General features: G+C 41.2%; 1 protein-coding gene across 5 annotated transcripts in view; it reads right to left on the bottom strand.

Annotated features, from left to right (window-relative positions):
• The window catches only part of MCTP2 (multiple C2 and transmembrane domain containing 2), a 139,500-nt gene that overhangs the window by 60,723 nt on the left and 61,816 nt on the right, over positions 1 to 16,961 (bottom strand). For 3 of the 5 annotated variants that reach the window (XM_019619532.2, XM_019619534.2, XM_010717508.3), the window contains exons 9-11: positions 14,948 to 14,983; positions 6,829 to 6,993; positions 4,953 to 5,083 (exon numbers count right to left, since the gene is read on the bottom strand). In XM_019619532.2, the coding sequence (XP_019475077.1) occupies positions 4,953 to 5,083; positions 6,829 to 6,993; positions 14,948 to 14,983 (332 nt within the window). Of the gene's footprint in view, positions 1 to 4,952; positions 5,084 to 6,828; positions 6,994 to 14,947; positions 14,984 to 16,961 lie in introns of those variants that run through there. The other 2 variants (XM_031555341.1, XM_010717511.3) reach the window with 2 other exon arrangements.

Raw genomic sequence — 16,961 nt, 5'->3', positions numbered from 1 at the left:
AGAAAAAAAAAAGCAGGAAGGAGAGGCTTTGTTGCCACAGTGCAAGGGGAGTCACATTCCTCCAAGGGACGGCAAGTGGATGATAGAGGGAGAGAGATTTCTCTCCGCTTAATGCTTGCCGACAAGTTTTTATTTAAACTAAACTTGTTAAGGTGTTGTCTTAATAGGCTAAAATTCCACAGGGTTCCCCCAGGTGGGTTTCTTCTGGGTAAATGGTGCATGTAGTGTTCCTGATTGATCCCATTCCAGTAGTAGAGCTGGAGCAGTTTATACCCATCTGCTATAAATTGCGTGCTTTCCGCTTCTTAACAGCCTATTTTCTGTGAATGCTAAGGGAGGTGGGAAAAAAAAAAACACACCAAAACATTTCAGCCTGAAAACCCAACAAGCTATGTTACGAAGTGAAACTCATTGCTCTGATGAGTTTGTAAGTCATTCAGTAGCTCTGTGTGTAAGCTTCTGAGCAGAGTCAATGGGGATGACTTTGCTCTGAGTGTGCTCTTTGCTCTTCACCATGCTGAGCACACAACAGGTTGCAAGTTTACTCTTATTAACTGCTTTCAAGTGGCTTTGAAAGAGAAGGAAATAAGCCATGAAGAGTTCCAACACAGTTCGGCAAGTAGGCTGTCTCTCCTCAATTTCCAAGTCACACTTCAAGCTCATTGCTATACCTAGACTCTTCTCAAAGATACGACAAGAGAAAATGCACAGAGAACAAACCAAAAATAAAAGAAAAAGGCAAGCGTTTCAGAAAGACCTCATCACTTTCACCCCTCAGTTCAACATCACCTTGGCTGCACTAACAGCAGTGTTACTGATACCGTACGTATTCAGTGCAAAGGGGGACTGTGCTTGTTTTTTTTTATATTTTTATTTTTACAGATGAAGAGACTGAATCTAGGAGAGAAGAGAAACTCAGGGTCACCCAGCTGGCCTGTGGTCCAGCTGGCCACACAGGCCACATCTCCCACATCAGCATTTCATACACCCACTCAAACACAAAGCAGAACTGGGAAAAGCTGCATTTGCTTTTTAGGTTAAGAACTGTCCACGTGAAAAGAGAGAGAAAAGACAAAACGTTCAGAGAACAGTGCAGCTCCCACCAGAAGATAACCTCAGAAATTTTTTGTACCTCAAAGACAAAGTTAAATATGATTCTAGTTTGTTTTGGCAAATTGGAATTGTTTCACTTATTCAAAGAATTTCACTAGCCAAAGGTCAAAGAAAAGATTGAGTATAAGGGTGTGGGGGTAGGAGGGATGCACATGTGGAGGGGAAAGCAGCAGGAGACGGAGTATAAGCATTTCTTCCTCAAATCATGTCTGATTTCTGTGCAAGCGAACTTCCTAAAAACATCTGTGTTCACTCAAGGTGATGGCATGCTGCTGCAGTTTCTTTTGAGGAACTGAAAAGAAAATCCACATTTGCACTTGGCAAATGGCAAAAGGCTTGAGAAAAAAAGACAATGTTTCATTTAAGGTTATAGAAAGCAACTGATCAGACTGTAACGGATGCATCTCAGTGAAGCAATCAGATGTTCAATTTACTATGTATACGCTCAGAAATTTTCACACAAGCTCTTCTACACTTCTAAACTGAGTCTAACTATTATCTCCCACCCTCCTGAAAGAGAAATCCTCCATTTTCCATCTCTCAGCTTCATATCTGAACGACCTTATACAGATAATTATTTCACAGGAAAGCAGTAAGAGACTACGGGGATGACCACAGCATAAAACTAATGGAGGCATTCCACGGACTTTGCTGAAAATTAGCCAGATCTAAATGCAAAGAGCAAAATCCACAGATTACTTGCACCTCAGGTGATACAAATGATCTCCTGAGTTAAATTCACAATGTAGTAACCTTATTTCAGAACAGAATGGCTCTGTTTGTTGTCACCCTTCCATAAATCAAAGAATTAAATTCAGGCATAGTATTTCACACATGGCCATATGCATGTTCTATAGAGGATAGAGGTCTGTTACCTCAATTAAACCATTTTCTTCCTTCTCTTGATCAATATAGAAGTTTAAGCCTCTATACCGACCTCTAGTCCTGTAGAGAAATATGCCACAGCTTTAGTTTTCGTTTAAGATTGCTCTTTTGACATTATGACTTACAGCCCTTATATTTATCTGCCATATCTTTTTTTCACCCTTTTCCAATTAATTTTGCAGAGAAACTTTACTTGAGAACAGTATATGCTACATTTGTTCTAATTTACCAAGGAATAAAATGTTAAGATTTCACTAGGAAGAGCTGGGCTTAGACACTTCCCAGCAGTCCATCAAATAACGGTAAGTATTCTTACATACACGTAAGTATAGATGATAATGCAAAGAGAAATGATTGCTTTTTTTCCTCCAGAAGCCTTGGAAGCCCTTCACAAAAGAGGTCAGAATCATCATCGGTATACAGTAAGATGTGCCTAAGGTTAATATTTGGAAAGGGATTCCAGATGCCAGATGGTTGACATGGTCCTATTCTGACGTATACTAGACATAAATTCAGTGAAATTTAATTGCAAGGTTTGGTTCCAGTCATCGTAGATTTTAGCACTAAATCCCAACTGTATGGCCTTTAGAACAAGTTGTTCCTGCCTGCAAAGCACCGCTTCCCTGAGGCATTCCTCATATCGGATGCTTTCCCACCACGCTGCTCACGGCCTTAAGTCTTGTGATTTTTGTAAATCCTTTTCCTCGATGCAAACTTGTAGTGAAAAGAACCAATTTTTTTTTGCAATATCACTTTTTCAAAGCATATTTCTTAATGCAGAAACGCTCACTACCAACTTGGCATAAACAATTTAACACAGCCTGGACAAATTCTGCACACGTTAACACCTTTGTTTATTAATATACATTAACATCATCTCCTGTTTATAGCATGCCTCCTATCCCAAAGGACACAAAAAGCACTCCGTAAATGTTAGCAGCAGCTCCGTGCAGACTAAATAGCGGGATTATTTCATCCAGCACCAAAGAACAGCCACCCCCCAGTGTCAGACTCTGGCAGCTGAACCCCTCAGTGCTGCAGTATATTACGTGAGAAATTGGATCCCAATGGAAATATAAGGACAATGTAGGTTGGCTGAATGTAATAATTTAGGTTGCGGCGCACCCTGACAGTGAGGGTTCATTGCACAATAGGAGAAGGGTGACACGAAATCACAACTTCGCTAATTCAGAAGCAGATAAATGCCCCAGGTGTTAGCGTTTAGTACTGAAGGTCCAATGCATTTCTTATTCTATATGTTCCCTAAGCTTCACAGGCACTTCAGGCTCTGTTTCAAGAATATTTTACCTTAAAACCAAATTATGCCTGGGAGAGATGTTCCAGGGGCTTAAAGCATTCATACTACATGAAATTGTGGGCCTAATGGAATGAACAGAAGTCTTTATTCCATAGAAGTTCAGCAGCATGTGACAACTCATTATTTTAACATCAAACCAACAGTCCAACCTACACAGCCCTAAGAGAACATAATGAATTCCACAAGTTAACCACAGAATTATTAAGATCCAGCAGACTTTGCTTTTTCCTTAAAATTATGAAAATAGGTGAAAGCAGTTGGGACGTAATGTTATAGGTAACAACTGCATACAACCCACGGATATTTCGCTTAAGAATCTTTCTTATAGCAAAGCTGTGAAATCCAGAGAATTCAAAACTCAACTTGGAAGTCATGGTGACAATAAACACGGCACTAATAATGCTTTCATCCCTATGAAAATCTTTTCCAGATTAGACTGCACTTGAACCACAGATTAAAAAAATATTTATGGGGTTTCAAAAGTTTCTACACTGTGCAAACAAGGCTGGTCATTACGCATTTGGTATTCACCTACACATGCAATTGCTAAATCTCGCATATTTTTTTCCTGTTTTGGTGCTACAGTGAAATCACTGCACTTAAGGCAACAGCAATATTTTCTTTCCACTGACAGCACAAATAACGTTAAGCTAAATCTGACAGACACAAGCTTTCCCCATTGCTGAAATCTTTAATAACGCCACTGTTTATACAATAAGCTGATCACTTTTTGCCACACTGAACCACTGAACACCTGACTGAAAAGGAAGAAAAAGGAGGGGAAAAATATAAGGAGAAATTCCTCCTGCATCAAGGAGACTGACTGAACAGAGGCAGGCCACAAACACTGCTACGTTTCTTAACTCTAAACAGAAAATATCAGAAGTAATAAAAGTAATTGTGAGAACTGAAGGAACAAATTCATCTCCAGCCACTTCTCCATGTGATGAACAACAGCATTCAGCCAGAAAGCATTTCCTGCTCTGCAAAACCACAAACATTTGTAGAGCCAAAGGGGATTGTTCTTTTCAGTGAATAGTTTCAAACTATTTTAATACTTAAAGCAAGAGGATATTCTTATTAGTTACTGCTATTTAGTCAGCAAGTCGTGAACTAATCGACAGGTAAGAATGCAAACAACTCCAGATGGCACCCTTACTCCTGAGAGTTTAGAGGCTGGAGCACTGATCCAGCTGTACAGATGCAGTCTGGGGAGACAAAAGAAGAGATGAGGGCAATAGGAAGAAAGTTGAAGTTATCTCTAGGGAACTAAGACTGTGCTAGTACTGTACAGAAATGGATGGAATTAGCCAAAAAAAGATTAGGACTTAACAGTAGGAGCCATATTCCATTTCTACTAAGAAATTAAAATGAAAGGTTCAACTAACTAGCCCACAGAATGTCTGCTGCTAATGTGACTTGAGATTGGGAATTTGAAGTTATAACGTAATACTGCAGTAGGACAAAACCTGGTATCAATAAGGAGCGAGACATTACCTGAGAGGTCACCCCTGCAAATGATGCTCTAAATAGCAAGAGATTGTGCAATAAGTTGGGGTACCAACCTAAATATAAATGAAAGTAATATAAATTACATTAGCTTCTGCATTTAACCCCCCTCCAAAAAAGAACTTACGTTCCCAAAAGCTCCTCATGCTTTTTGTTATCCTTTCTCCAGACCTCAATGTCCAACATATCCTTCCTGTCAGAGAAGTAGTGAAAATCAAACTGTTCCCTCCACTGAGGATTTGCACTCTTACACAGTGTCTAGAAAACATGCAGTTATAATATTTACTTTTCTTAAATGGCACGTATTTCCACAATAAAGCACATATCATTTCTTCTACAACAAAGCCAGACAAATGCTAAGAAGGTCATTCAAAGTAAAACTTCACAGTCCATCAAAGAGAGCCTCATCGTTCTTCATCACAACAATGCCAGCTATTCAAATGCAGAATCAATGAATGGCTGGAGAAATGCAAGGTGGTTCCTCACTGAACCACTGTCATCACTCAACATCAGTCAGGCCAGAAGAAATCAGGAATTTGCCTTATGTAGATGATCACCTTAAAGCAGGTTTGAATTAATTCAGAAATTCAAGCTAGTATTCTTCACTCTTTAACGTTAAGATACTAGCAATAAAGAAGCAGCTTTGGTAATATTAACAAGCCGATCATTTGATATCTATAAATTGTCCTTCTGAGTTCGGTGCTCTCTCTCACACTTTCAGGTTACTCTGAGAACGCAAGTATTCACCGGATTGAGACTTAAATCACTTGCAATTCATATCACACTACACTAAGCACCATCAGCATAGCCACTGAGAGAACAGGAGATAGGATTAGCTGGACCATGACTGAGATTTCCTCCACCCTGGCTGCTTTTCTGGACCATGAGATTGTACTTCATAAGTTAAATAAACTCCAGGAAAGAACATGAAGTACAGACAATTTGAATTCCTACTGCAGTGTTAAAGCTGCGGTCCCCAACTCTTGCTGGACTCCAGACAGAAGTACTAAGCAATTAATTCAGTGCAGGCAACATTGGCCTGAACTCCCTCTTTTAAACTTTTCAATTTTCTGTGACTGCAAACAATGGAGAGTCATTCAGATTCATAACACAAGCTATGGACCATAAAGAGAAACATAAAAAGGGATCTTAACTAGAATACTGTGTATTTATTCTAAAATAACTAAACCATTTGTAACTTTTCAAAGCAGCTTTTCAAAATAAAAACATCACATGTGGCCTTGGTTGAGGTCTTGAGGTCTTTTGTAGGGGACGAGAGTGCAGGTTTCAGTCTACATCTGAACGCTGTGTTCTGTGAACTTGCTCTGCTCATTTTGTACAGGAGGGATTTTGTTTGTTTCCTCCTCCCTCAACATTTCCAGTCCATGACATGCGGAGCTTTTGCTTTCTCAACAGAATAGTATTTTAATTACTGTTTATTTCCTTATTAGACTTTGGAGATGAAACATGTATCTTTGGGAACCCGACTCATTTCTTAGTTTCCTATGAAATGGTACTATATACAGGTAAATACAGCCTAGAAGAACAAAACTGTAAAGCAAAACTCTGGAATATTCCAGGTGATCTATGGTTTGGTGGTGGGCTTTTTCCTTTCTTTTGTTTCCCCCTTTCTGTTAAAGGTAACATTTCTCAAGAAAAGCGCTTCAAAAAGAAACCAAAACATTTCCCTTCAGCAGGAACCATTTCAGGTCTGCTTTCCCAGCATCCCTAACATTGCAAACCTGACTTCTGTACTGGCAGAGGAGAAAGAACATGTGTGATGCATGTAGCCTTGTTTCATTTCACATTAATGCTGAGCATCCATCAACATGATGAGCATGTTAAATGCACAAAAACAATGCTCTCAATTTCCTTATTTCTGTATTGCTCTATATAGTAAACATCAGCATCCTTGATCTGGCCTCCTGCTTTGGATCTCACTTACATTTAAAAAAAAAAGATTCAAGAATAGTTCCAAACTGGAGAAAATTCTGAGTACTTACCTTACTCTTGTATCTTTGATCTCCCAGTTTCAGGAGAATGAAAACCTCTGCCAAGCCCCCTAAGGGGATGTTCCTCCCTTCCAGGAGCGTAATGGTGACCTGTCCATTCCACAGCTGGTTCTTGCGCAAAGAGTCAGAGAGCCGCGCGCTCCGCGTGAAACTCGACTGAAAAGTGAGTGGGAGACACAAAACAGTTATACACTCTAAGCCAGGTGTTTATGCACACCTTGATAGTGATATGAAATCATCAGAAGTGAGAGAGGTACCAGCAGTTCCTCACAGCAAGCAAGGAACCGAGGGCACAAAAAAGCTAAGGGTTCTCTGCCTACTCCATGCTACAGCTTGCTCTGTGAAGGGACCATACTCTGCATCAAAACAGCATCAGCACATTTAGTTAAACTACCAGAGAGATCAACACCAGCAAATCTGGCTGAGCTTCAAAAACAGCAGAGCTTGAGTGCATAGAACGAACTGTTACCTCGTCTCAGGGAAAGACACAGGAGAGTGATGGGAAGAAAGGACAGAAGAGGGAAGAAATGAAAGCAAACTTAAATGTCTCCAGCTACACCCATAAAACCGGGGTCTGTCCCTTCCTGTGAGGCAGCCCGCAGCCATACACAGCCTATAGCCAGGTGAAGAACTGAAGCCACATCTTCCACCACCCGTTGTCTGCCCTCCGTGTTAGCTCTTTGCCTGCAATCTTGGGAGTTGCAGCTTCCAGAAACCCAGCTCAGGAACCAAAAGCACCGACGCCTGTTGAAAAGCACTGACACAACTGGGCTCTTTATCAGGAGTTATGGCTACCTAGTAGGCACATTTGTTACCTTCACTATTTCCTCCTACATAGCACGGCTGCACTAACAGTTTGCTAACTGGCAATATTTTATTGGACAGAGGATGATTAAGTAGGCCTTTATTTGGAGGAAGTAAGAGTGAGAGCTGGAAACATTAAAACTCAAGGCTATCCTCTTCTTCTTGCAGTAAAAGCCCAACCATATTTTATTCTTGGGAAGCAACTTTTAACTCGCCACACTTTGAAGCTTCAATCATATCACATACAGGTGGGAGCAAGACAGAGGAGATTTCACAAGTCACTTTAAAGCAGGACATGTTGGCTTTAAAAGCAAGTAAGAAATGTTGTTGCTAAATAAAACGATTGAAAAAGCTCCTGATGTCAGAAGATTACTTTTTATGGATCAATTACCCAGCTACAAAATTCTTAAATCACGGGTGGTGAACTCACAATTTTTTACTTGCTTCTTATTTTAAAATACCCAATTCTTTGGATCCCACAAGCATATTAATATACTTCTATTTAAACACCCTGTTTTGGCTTTCCTGGCACACTGGAGAAAAATTCCTACCTTTGAAAAGAAAATGAGATTTTGATTCATAAATCCAGCTGCAATGTAATTTTTTTTTCTTTTTTTTTTTTTTTTTCTTTTTTTTTAAAGTTTGTCTTTTAGGCCAAAAAACTAAAGCATGACTGTTCCCATGGACATACTTCAAAGACCCGGCAGATATATTCCTCCCTAAACACTGCAACTATTTCAAAATCCTTTTTATAAAAAAGGGAGTAATGTCCACAAGGGATCAAAGGGCATTCTGCAGTCTGGCAATCGCCTTAGAAAAATGGCAGTGCTTCCATGAAATATGCCCTAAAATAATTTTGCAGCTTGGTATGTCCTAATTTCGAATTGGATGTTTATCTTGGAAAAGCTTCTATCTAACTTGTCCATAAAACAGCTCCACTTAGCTCTATGAGCCCTGTGAAAATGGAATCCAAAGCTGGCTATTAAAGGGGCCTGGAGATTGCTTCCATATGGCGTAACAGCATGGGAGTGGAGGGCTAAGGCCTACAGCAGGCGCTGCTTGGCTTGAGCTCCCGATCTATCCATGGACACTCGTTGCATTACACCATAACATCTGGATTATTGCTTGTAATGTCCCTGGGAAATATCCACTTCCCATCAAAGCCTTTATCTATCTCAGTTGTACTTTGAACATTTTAGTATTTAACGTAGTCATGTTTGATGTGATGTACTTGCTGCTTGCGGACCAAGGATTTTCCCTCCCCCCCTCACCCTTCCTCAGAGGAGGAAGAGGTATTTGATGTTAGTCCAACAAAAAAAAAAAAGAAACAAAAGTTTATAATTCAACGTTACAATTTACTTTTAAAACAAAGACATCCGTTCTCTTCAAAGCTTCCAGGCCGAACACAGTAGTTGTTATCACTGAGTTTGCAAATCAAATTTGGTATTCTTCTCTATTTTTTAGCTAGTCAGGTATTTTAGGGAGTCACTTAGAGCTGGGGGGGGAGGTCCTCCTACCCAAATTCGGTCTAAAATATAACCCTGCCTTCTCAGCCACTAACTTGATAGATCAAAGGAGACCTGGGAGGTACTCAAACCATTCCCAGGAAACATCAGCACCTGCAGCTCAGTATTATCAGAGCACATTGCAATGCTTCAACTCTGACCTCCCAAAACAGCTGACCCTGAGCAAACAGCCTTGTGCAGCCCTACTGTATGGCTGGGCAGCTGCAAAGCATTCTGCGCTGGGGTGCTGAGTCCAGCTCAGGAGTGGAGTATGTTGGCCACAAGCTGTGCAAACAGGACCTGACTATTTTCTGGACAAGATCAAACATCACTTTAAAGCACCGTACTTTTAGAGGAGCCAAAATGTTTTCAGCTGGTTCAGGATATAGTTCTGATCTGCATCATCTCAGCAACGTCTGCTTCCACAGTACAGCAATTCTGTCCCTGTAATTCTGTAATCCTCCTTCTAAATGGAGCAGCATGATGTCCCAGGAAGGCTGCTTCTCTTGGGGCCCAATCACATCAGCAATGCTTTGGGTTTCCTGCCCTTAACCACGACTTAGCAGGCCTGAGAAGTCTCCCGTGCCTCATATTTTCTATGTGAGCACTGAAGACCTGACCTGTGCTTTCTTTGCAGCTCCCTGCTCGGCGTTCCCACACAGTTGGCAAGCTATTCCTATGACCACCCTGATCTGATCGAAATTCTGGCCAAACAGGCAATGTCTCAGTTTCCTCTCTGTTTCTGGAAGGAAGCATGTTCAGGGAAAGCCAAATGTGGTACACCCAAGGACCTGAACCATCAATGAGTCAATTTTAATGTCGCCTGGGGAAGGCTGTACTACAGAAAATGCCTCCCAGGTGAAAAGAAATCCATACTGTATTATTTATTTCAGAAGTCCCAGCTCCTCTCTGATACCCCACGTACACTTATTTCAAACAGATTTACACAGAGTTAATTGATTAAACTTCACAGCCTCACTCCGAGTTTGCAAAACTATTACAGAATAGAGCACAGAGCACTGCAGTCATTAGCCTGCATTAGTCCACCAAAGTTAATAGCAAAACAAGCACTACAAAACCCACTTCCCATTCCCCTAACCATCACTACACTAATCTGCCTTCACACCAGGAAAATCAAAGACCCTGAATGCCACCCAGCAAAGGTGGCTTGCTCAGTGATAATTAGAAAACATTTTTAGTTATTCAGCTCTTTCCTTCCCTGCTGCCTCCCAGCCTGCAGACAACTCTGCACATGGGTGCTCCAGCTCCTCCTGTCTCTGAACCCTGCTCTTTCCAGCTGTGCTCCCCAACCACATGCCAGGCTTCAGGCCTCCTGCTGCATTTTCCTCCAAATGCTGCAGTCAGCCAGTTCACACTCTGGCTACGTCCCAAACCAAAATCAAGGTGCTTTGCTGAGGTACAGAAAAGTTGGCTGCAGCTAGGATTTGACTAGAGGGCTGAAAATTAGGCAACACATGCTTTATGATGGCAGCTGGCAGGTGTCCCAAGCACAAGATATTGGACAAGTTCACTTCTCCCTTCCCCCCCCCTTCCCCACCCCCCAGTCCAGCAGCCATCATTCAGAAATTAAGCTTCTGGCCCCGAAATCAGAATTTGTGGGGTCGCCTCAAGAGCTCTGATTTCATCTGAGCTCTCCACGCATTGAAAAATATTCATACATGCATCTAATGTGGGTGTTGGCTTGCAAATAACCAGTGACACCATAAAAGTCATCTTTATGAGCAGCCGATGCTGTAAAAATGGGTAAGAAGTGAAACAAAATGTTTCCCACACAAGCATGACAAAGAAAATAAGCACAAGAACATTCAAGAAAGCTGTACAGTAAAAACGAACAAGCCCAAAACACGCAGAGGATTTCAAGTCTAAGCACTCGTGTTTATTGCAGATTTAGGGACTGCAAAACATCAGGTAAGCAGTAATATTCTCTGAAGCCTTGTCATGGAGCAGGACCCTGTCACATAAAGAACAAAGGTGGTTCTTTTCCGTACACTTTCTTCCTGGAAAAAAAACACATCTTTGAACAGGAAAAAACATCAGTGCTGACTGTACCATTTCCAAAATTTAGTTGCTGATTTCAAAAATGAGTAGAGAAGCTTCTCGCATCAATTTCCAGTATTTGGCTACTTTCTAGTCTTGTTTCAGGAAGAAAGCTGGACAAGAACAAGCAGGTGAGCCACACTGCCTTCACAGAGGCTAACAGTGGAGATGAGCGAGAGTGAGTTTTGGAGGAGAAAGAAAGGACTCATTGAGCCACAACTTCACAAAACCCTTCAGGAGCTTGAGTCTCCCTGTGAAAACCATTGGATATAATGTCCCTCTGTAGGCACCCAGTGAATCCCCTCTGGTGCATCGGGAGCGCTTTCAAATCTGTCTCTTTTCCTGACACACACATACATGCCCCAAGTTCAAACTTGTTTTTGAAGCAATAAAGAGATGCAGAAAAATTGTACATTTAAATGACACGGCGAGGTGGCCAAGTGTGAAGTGAGCCCATCTCTCACATCTTTCATTTAAAAGGATGAGACAGGACAACAGAAAGCCTGCTGCAATCCCTGTGAAGAGGTCAACGTAGAAACTGGGCCACATAATTTGCCATTTGAGAAAACAACAACACGCAAATAGAAGACTCTTTGGACCTCTCCTCATTAGGCAGGGAAACCATTTTGCAGAGGCAGTCTCCCCCTGGGATAGAGGAGAGGGCAGCGAGAATTGCAAGTGAAGCGACACGAGATTGCCGCCACGACGCGTGACCCCGTGGCAGCTGAGTCCCTGCGCTCCGCAGAACGCCCCGAGCACGCCGCTGCCCACGGGGTATTGGGGGAGAAAGGCAAATAGAATGAGGCAGGCCAAAATGAAACCTAACAGCCCACGCAGAAAAAAAGCAGAGCGAGGGATTTTCCCCTGCGATGAGACGCCGAGGAGCGCTTGGGTCCGGTCAGCCTTTCAACCAATTTATTCAATCAGCTTCGGCTATCAAGGTGGCAATTGCGTCGCTTTTGTTTCAGGACTGAACTGCTGCGGGTCAATCCACCCCAAGCAAACCTGCTTATTTGCTTCAGAGATGTTCAACACTTAAAGGTTACTCAGCTGTACAAATGCTGGAAATAGCACACGGGGCTCTCGGGGCGAGACTCAAACCACCCGGGACAAATAAGGCTACTGAGCATCACCACGTCGGACTCTGGCAGAGATGGTTACCAACTCCTTCTGCACCCCAGATAGCTCCAGAAAAATAGAAATAAAATCATAAAAGAGGGGAGAACTTGCCAATACTCAGATATGAGCTCATATGTTAATGCTACTTAACAGCATCCCCTTTCCTTTGCAATGCCACTCTCCATGAGAAAGAAGAAAGCTGCACTCTTGGAGACAGCTCCTGCAGAGGACAATGCAGTTCTCAGCTCCCATGAAAAATGAGGGCTCTGGATGTTCTGCCCTTGTCTTGGGGTGCTGCCCAAATGTGCAATGATTCCCTCTAGCAGAAGTGAAGGATATATACTGTGTAATCAACAGATAGCTAAATCATCCAGTTAAACAGCTCTTGCACCAGAATGATTTAGAAGACAATATTCAGTCGCTGAAATCCTTCCTGCATAATATTTGTAATGACTGTAGCCAGACTGGATTAACTCGTCCTGCTGCTGTTTCTATTGTTGTCTGAAATGCAGCTTTTTTTTCCCAGAAAAGACAAGGGAGTGTGAAGAACACACACAAAAAGTATGCAGTATCCGCAACAGCCCAGGTGAGTCCCTTCACCTGTCTGACACAGGGTCACATTGGGCATTAATACTACCAACAGAGGTACTACATATTTGGGGTGAAGCCAGCAAGAATCCCACAGCTAATGTAACAATTCATTTAAAATACTCATGTTCCAAACCTGCTAAGTGCACTGAGATAACACAAAATGGCCAAATCAGAGGATAGCTCAATTTTTCTCATAGAGAGAAAAAAACTAAGATATATTCATTTTTGCCCATCCTCGCAGTAAGTCATTTTCCTTGCATTTTTTTTTTAGGAAAAGAAAAGCTAAATATTAAATATTACAAATACTACAATATAGGTCAGCTGTAGTTCACTTTTAATCAAGTCAAGAAAGCCATTCCTAATAGAAAACTTTTATTTGCTTAAACCTAAGAAGATGAAATTTAGGTCTGTCTCAATTCAGCTGCTCAAATGGAAAGTACATGGCCTCTATTCCTGCAACAACCAACCGGAGTCAGCTCAGGAGCCAAAAAGGAGATGAGTTTGTGCATGCATTACAGAGCTTTTCCCATTTCCCCTGCCCCCCCTTATTGCTATATCTTTATCTCGTCCAGCAACATTGTTTTCTACCCCATCATACTCTCTGGCCATTCTTCCATAACCTCTTGTGCCTTCCCTAGACACCTATATTCCCCACGCACACCATTTTTCTTTCTTGCCTTTATGTTCTGCCACAAACTGCTAGTACTGCTTCCACAGCCCAGAGTTTCCTAACTAAAGATGGTTATTGATGTACAGTACTAGTGTTTTAGTGCAGTAGCAGAATCAATAAACTAGGAAATACTGCTTTGTCAGATTTTGCCACTGCATGCTGGGAAATATTTTTAGTGCCTTTGGATGGTCACAGAGCTTTTCTTTAGAGATCACACTGGAGCATGAACTATGTCTTCGCTCGGAAGAACTGAAGCTCTCCTACCCTCTAGTGACTGTAAATGAATAGAGCACAAGGTTGCAGCTTTCCCCCCTCCTTTAAACAACACTTGCATCTCTCGTAACTTGGTCCCATGCCTTCGCATCTCAATTTTATATAAAAAGATGCCACGGCACAAGCCAGAGTCTTGAGAAGTGTCAGACCTGACAATATGGCTTATAGCTGAAGGTCTAAAAAAGTGTGTATATAAAAAAACTGTTCAAAATGCAATGAGATACTGCATACAGTAGAAGAAAAAAAATACATGACAGCAACCAAGACAGAAGTTTGGCTATTCTGCATAAAAAGGAGCAGAGTTTAAAACCTGGCTTCCTTTCCTGGGACCCAGAGCCAACCAGCGCCAAGAGACAACTGTGTGTGCTTGCATGAGGGGGATCGAGCTACACCAAGTGAGCGAGGGCAGAGTAATTTCAAGAGCTTTACTTAAAAACTGAAGCACTGAGCTCTTCAGTTATTCCATTGTTTTCTGTCGTATTGAATTCAGGGATGTCTGGCAGCCCTCTGCAAGCACAGCACTACGGGTCTGTGTTATCTCCCCAGAACCAGGACTTGGTGAGCCACCAGCCAGCTCCAAGGGCTCTACTCTGCACCACTTCTGTTTACAGAAATATTTTTGCTGGGACAATACCTGGGAGAATAGGCTCTTCTACATACCACAACACAGTTATGATGAATAAAACAAGAGGAGGTTCGTCATTCAATTGATGTAGGCACAAATGGATAGTTATACAGGGAAAATATCGAGACGCATACGTGTTCTCATAGGAGCCAGATTTTGATTTTCAGGAGGTCAGTCTTCATGGCTCTCAAGAGCCCATTTTCAGTTAGTTCAGACTCTTTCTACAGTACTTTGCCAAATGAGGCCTTCCTCTCATTTGCTGATAGGTGCTACCATAGGACATACTGTAAGAAAACCGAAGCAAATTCTCATCACAATGAAAAATCAAAAAAGCAAAGGGAATGGCAACTACCACACTTAGGTTGCACCTAGACTTCCGAAGTTATGATGCTTTTCAGTTTGTTAAAGAGGAGAGCACAAAGATTTGGGGAATGGGCCTTTTTGAAAAGAAAAAGTATGGATTACCTTGGATGAAGATCTCTTCTTCCGACTTGACCATCTCTATTCAGGAGTCCCCAGCATTGTACCAAAAAGAACCCAGAGAGGGGAAACAAAGGAGGAGTAAAATGGGGAAAGTTGTTCAGTAAAGTAATTCAAACATCAGCTTATAAAACTTACTGGAAAAGCTCATTAATGAGGAGGGGGTTGGATCTACTACTGCATTAATTTACCTTCCTCCTTCATGGCACCATCAAAAACTCAAAATACCTGCATTGCACCAAAAATAAGAGGACATAAAAAAAAAATCAGGAAAAATAATCTGAGGGACAGAGAGCCATTAATAAGAAACATGGCTTATACTTTTGGTGCCATCTGGTTCTACAGTAAGCTAATTTAAAAAAGAAAAAAAAAAGAATCATCTTGCTGTTAAGTGCTAATGTGGACAGAGCCATTTCACTATTCTGATTCCAGTGGAAATGGCTGAGCAATTTGCATTTGAAATACGAGGGCTTAAAACATCATCTTTAAAAAAATTACAGTGTGCACCAACTCTTCTATCATCCGCACTCTGAATGTTAACTAAGCACCCTAGAGTACCAAAAGCCTCTACTTTAAACCAACGTATTTTCTGTCTCACTGGCTAAGTCCACTTTATTCCATGTCTTCCTAAAAATCCCAGAAGAATTCCAAGGGTTCTTCTGGCTAAATTACTTTTTCCTAAAGATGCTGTGTCTCTGCTTCACCCCTTCCTTTAACCCAGTGACACTTGCCAACAACACTGTCTTGTGAATTCCCCTATGAAACTTGTACATCTCGGATTTGAAGCCACTGTCTTATAATATAGGCATATAAATACAGCAACAGCGCTTTGACGGCATTAAGTCTTTAAATAATCACATACCAAAGTAGAAGTAAATGTACAATTATCATAAAATTAACACAGAGGATTTTACATTTTTTAAAAAAGGCAACAATCTGAAAAATAATTCTCGAAGAGCAGGCATCCCATGTCAACTTTTCCTCATTTTGTTTTCAAAGCCTTTGAAACACTTACATTCCTGTAACTAATCCCATTTAGACTGTAATTTCATACCTGTAATTCAATGTGCTGTAAACAGCAACTTCCATACTAGACTATACAGAAGACTGTAGGAAGATTTTTCTATTTAGATTTCTGTCTCATATTTAAAACTGAGCTAGCTTGAAAACCAGGGCTAAGAAAATACCAAATTGTGTCTTTTTTGTCTCACCACTTGCAAAGCTGCTCTGTGGACAGCAGCAACACGAGTTCACCAATATGGCACTGTATCCAAACACTGGCAGTAGCCTTTGAAGTTTAAAACAACAACAAAAATCAACATATGCACAACATGAAATTTTAAAACTGTCATCAGCTTTGAGTTGTTCACAATATCAGCCCAGTTTTGTTTTGTTTTGTTTTTTCCTGTCTTTTTAGCACCAAAGCTGCAACATATTTCAGCATCAGGAACCAAGTTCAAGTGAACTCAAGTCAAGAAACTCAGTAGCAAAATCAGCTTTTATGAGAAATTTCTTCCTCTCAGCCAGTGTGCTCTTCCTGCTGCATTGGTGCAGTTTAATCTTGATTTTAAATCCCTCCTTTTAGATGTTTTTGTTTGGTTGGTTTTTGTTTTGTTTTGTTTTTCCCATCACTAGCATGAGAGAAAAGAATTGCATTCAAAATGTTGGGCTCTTTCTCAGTGTTAAAATCTAAGCTCTTTGATGGAGATCAGAAAACAGCGTGCTCTGGAATAGCAATTGCAAGGGTGGAAGATAACATGCACATGATACATGGAGAGCGCTGACACAGGGCACTTCACAACTACAAGACAAAAATATTTAGCTACAGATGTCTAAGCATCTATTACTCAGTTAAATATGGAGTTGTTTGTTGTCTTTTGTTTGTTTGTTTTTTCCCTAAAGCCATCATCTGTATCGATTTCAATATACAGTTCTCTGAAGATGAAAATAAAGGTGGCATTTCGAAGTAAATCAGATTAGATCAGGTCCTTTTTTTTTT

The sequence above is a fragment of the Meleagris gallopavo genome, chromosome 12, assembly GCF_000146605.3.
Source record: "Meleagris gallopavo isolate NT-WF06-2002-E0010 breed Aviagen turkey brand Nicholas breeding stock chromosome 12, Turkey_5.1, whole genome shotgun sequence".
Lineage (NCBI taxonomy): Eukaryota > Metazoa > Chordata > Aves > Galliformes > Phasianidae > Meleagris > Meleagris gallopavo.
The sequence above is the reverse complement of the archived record's forward strand: the minus strand, read 5'-3'. Positions and strand labels throughout refer to the sequence as shown.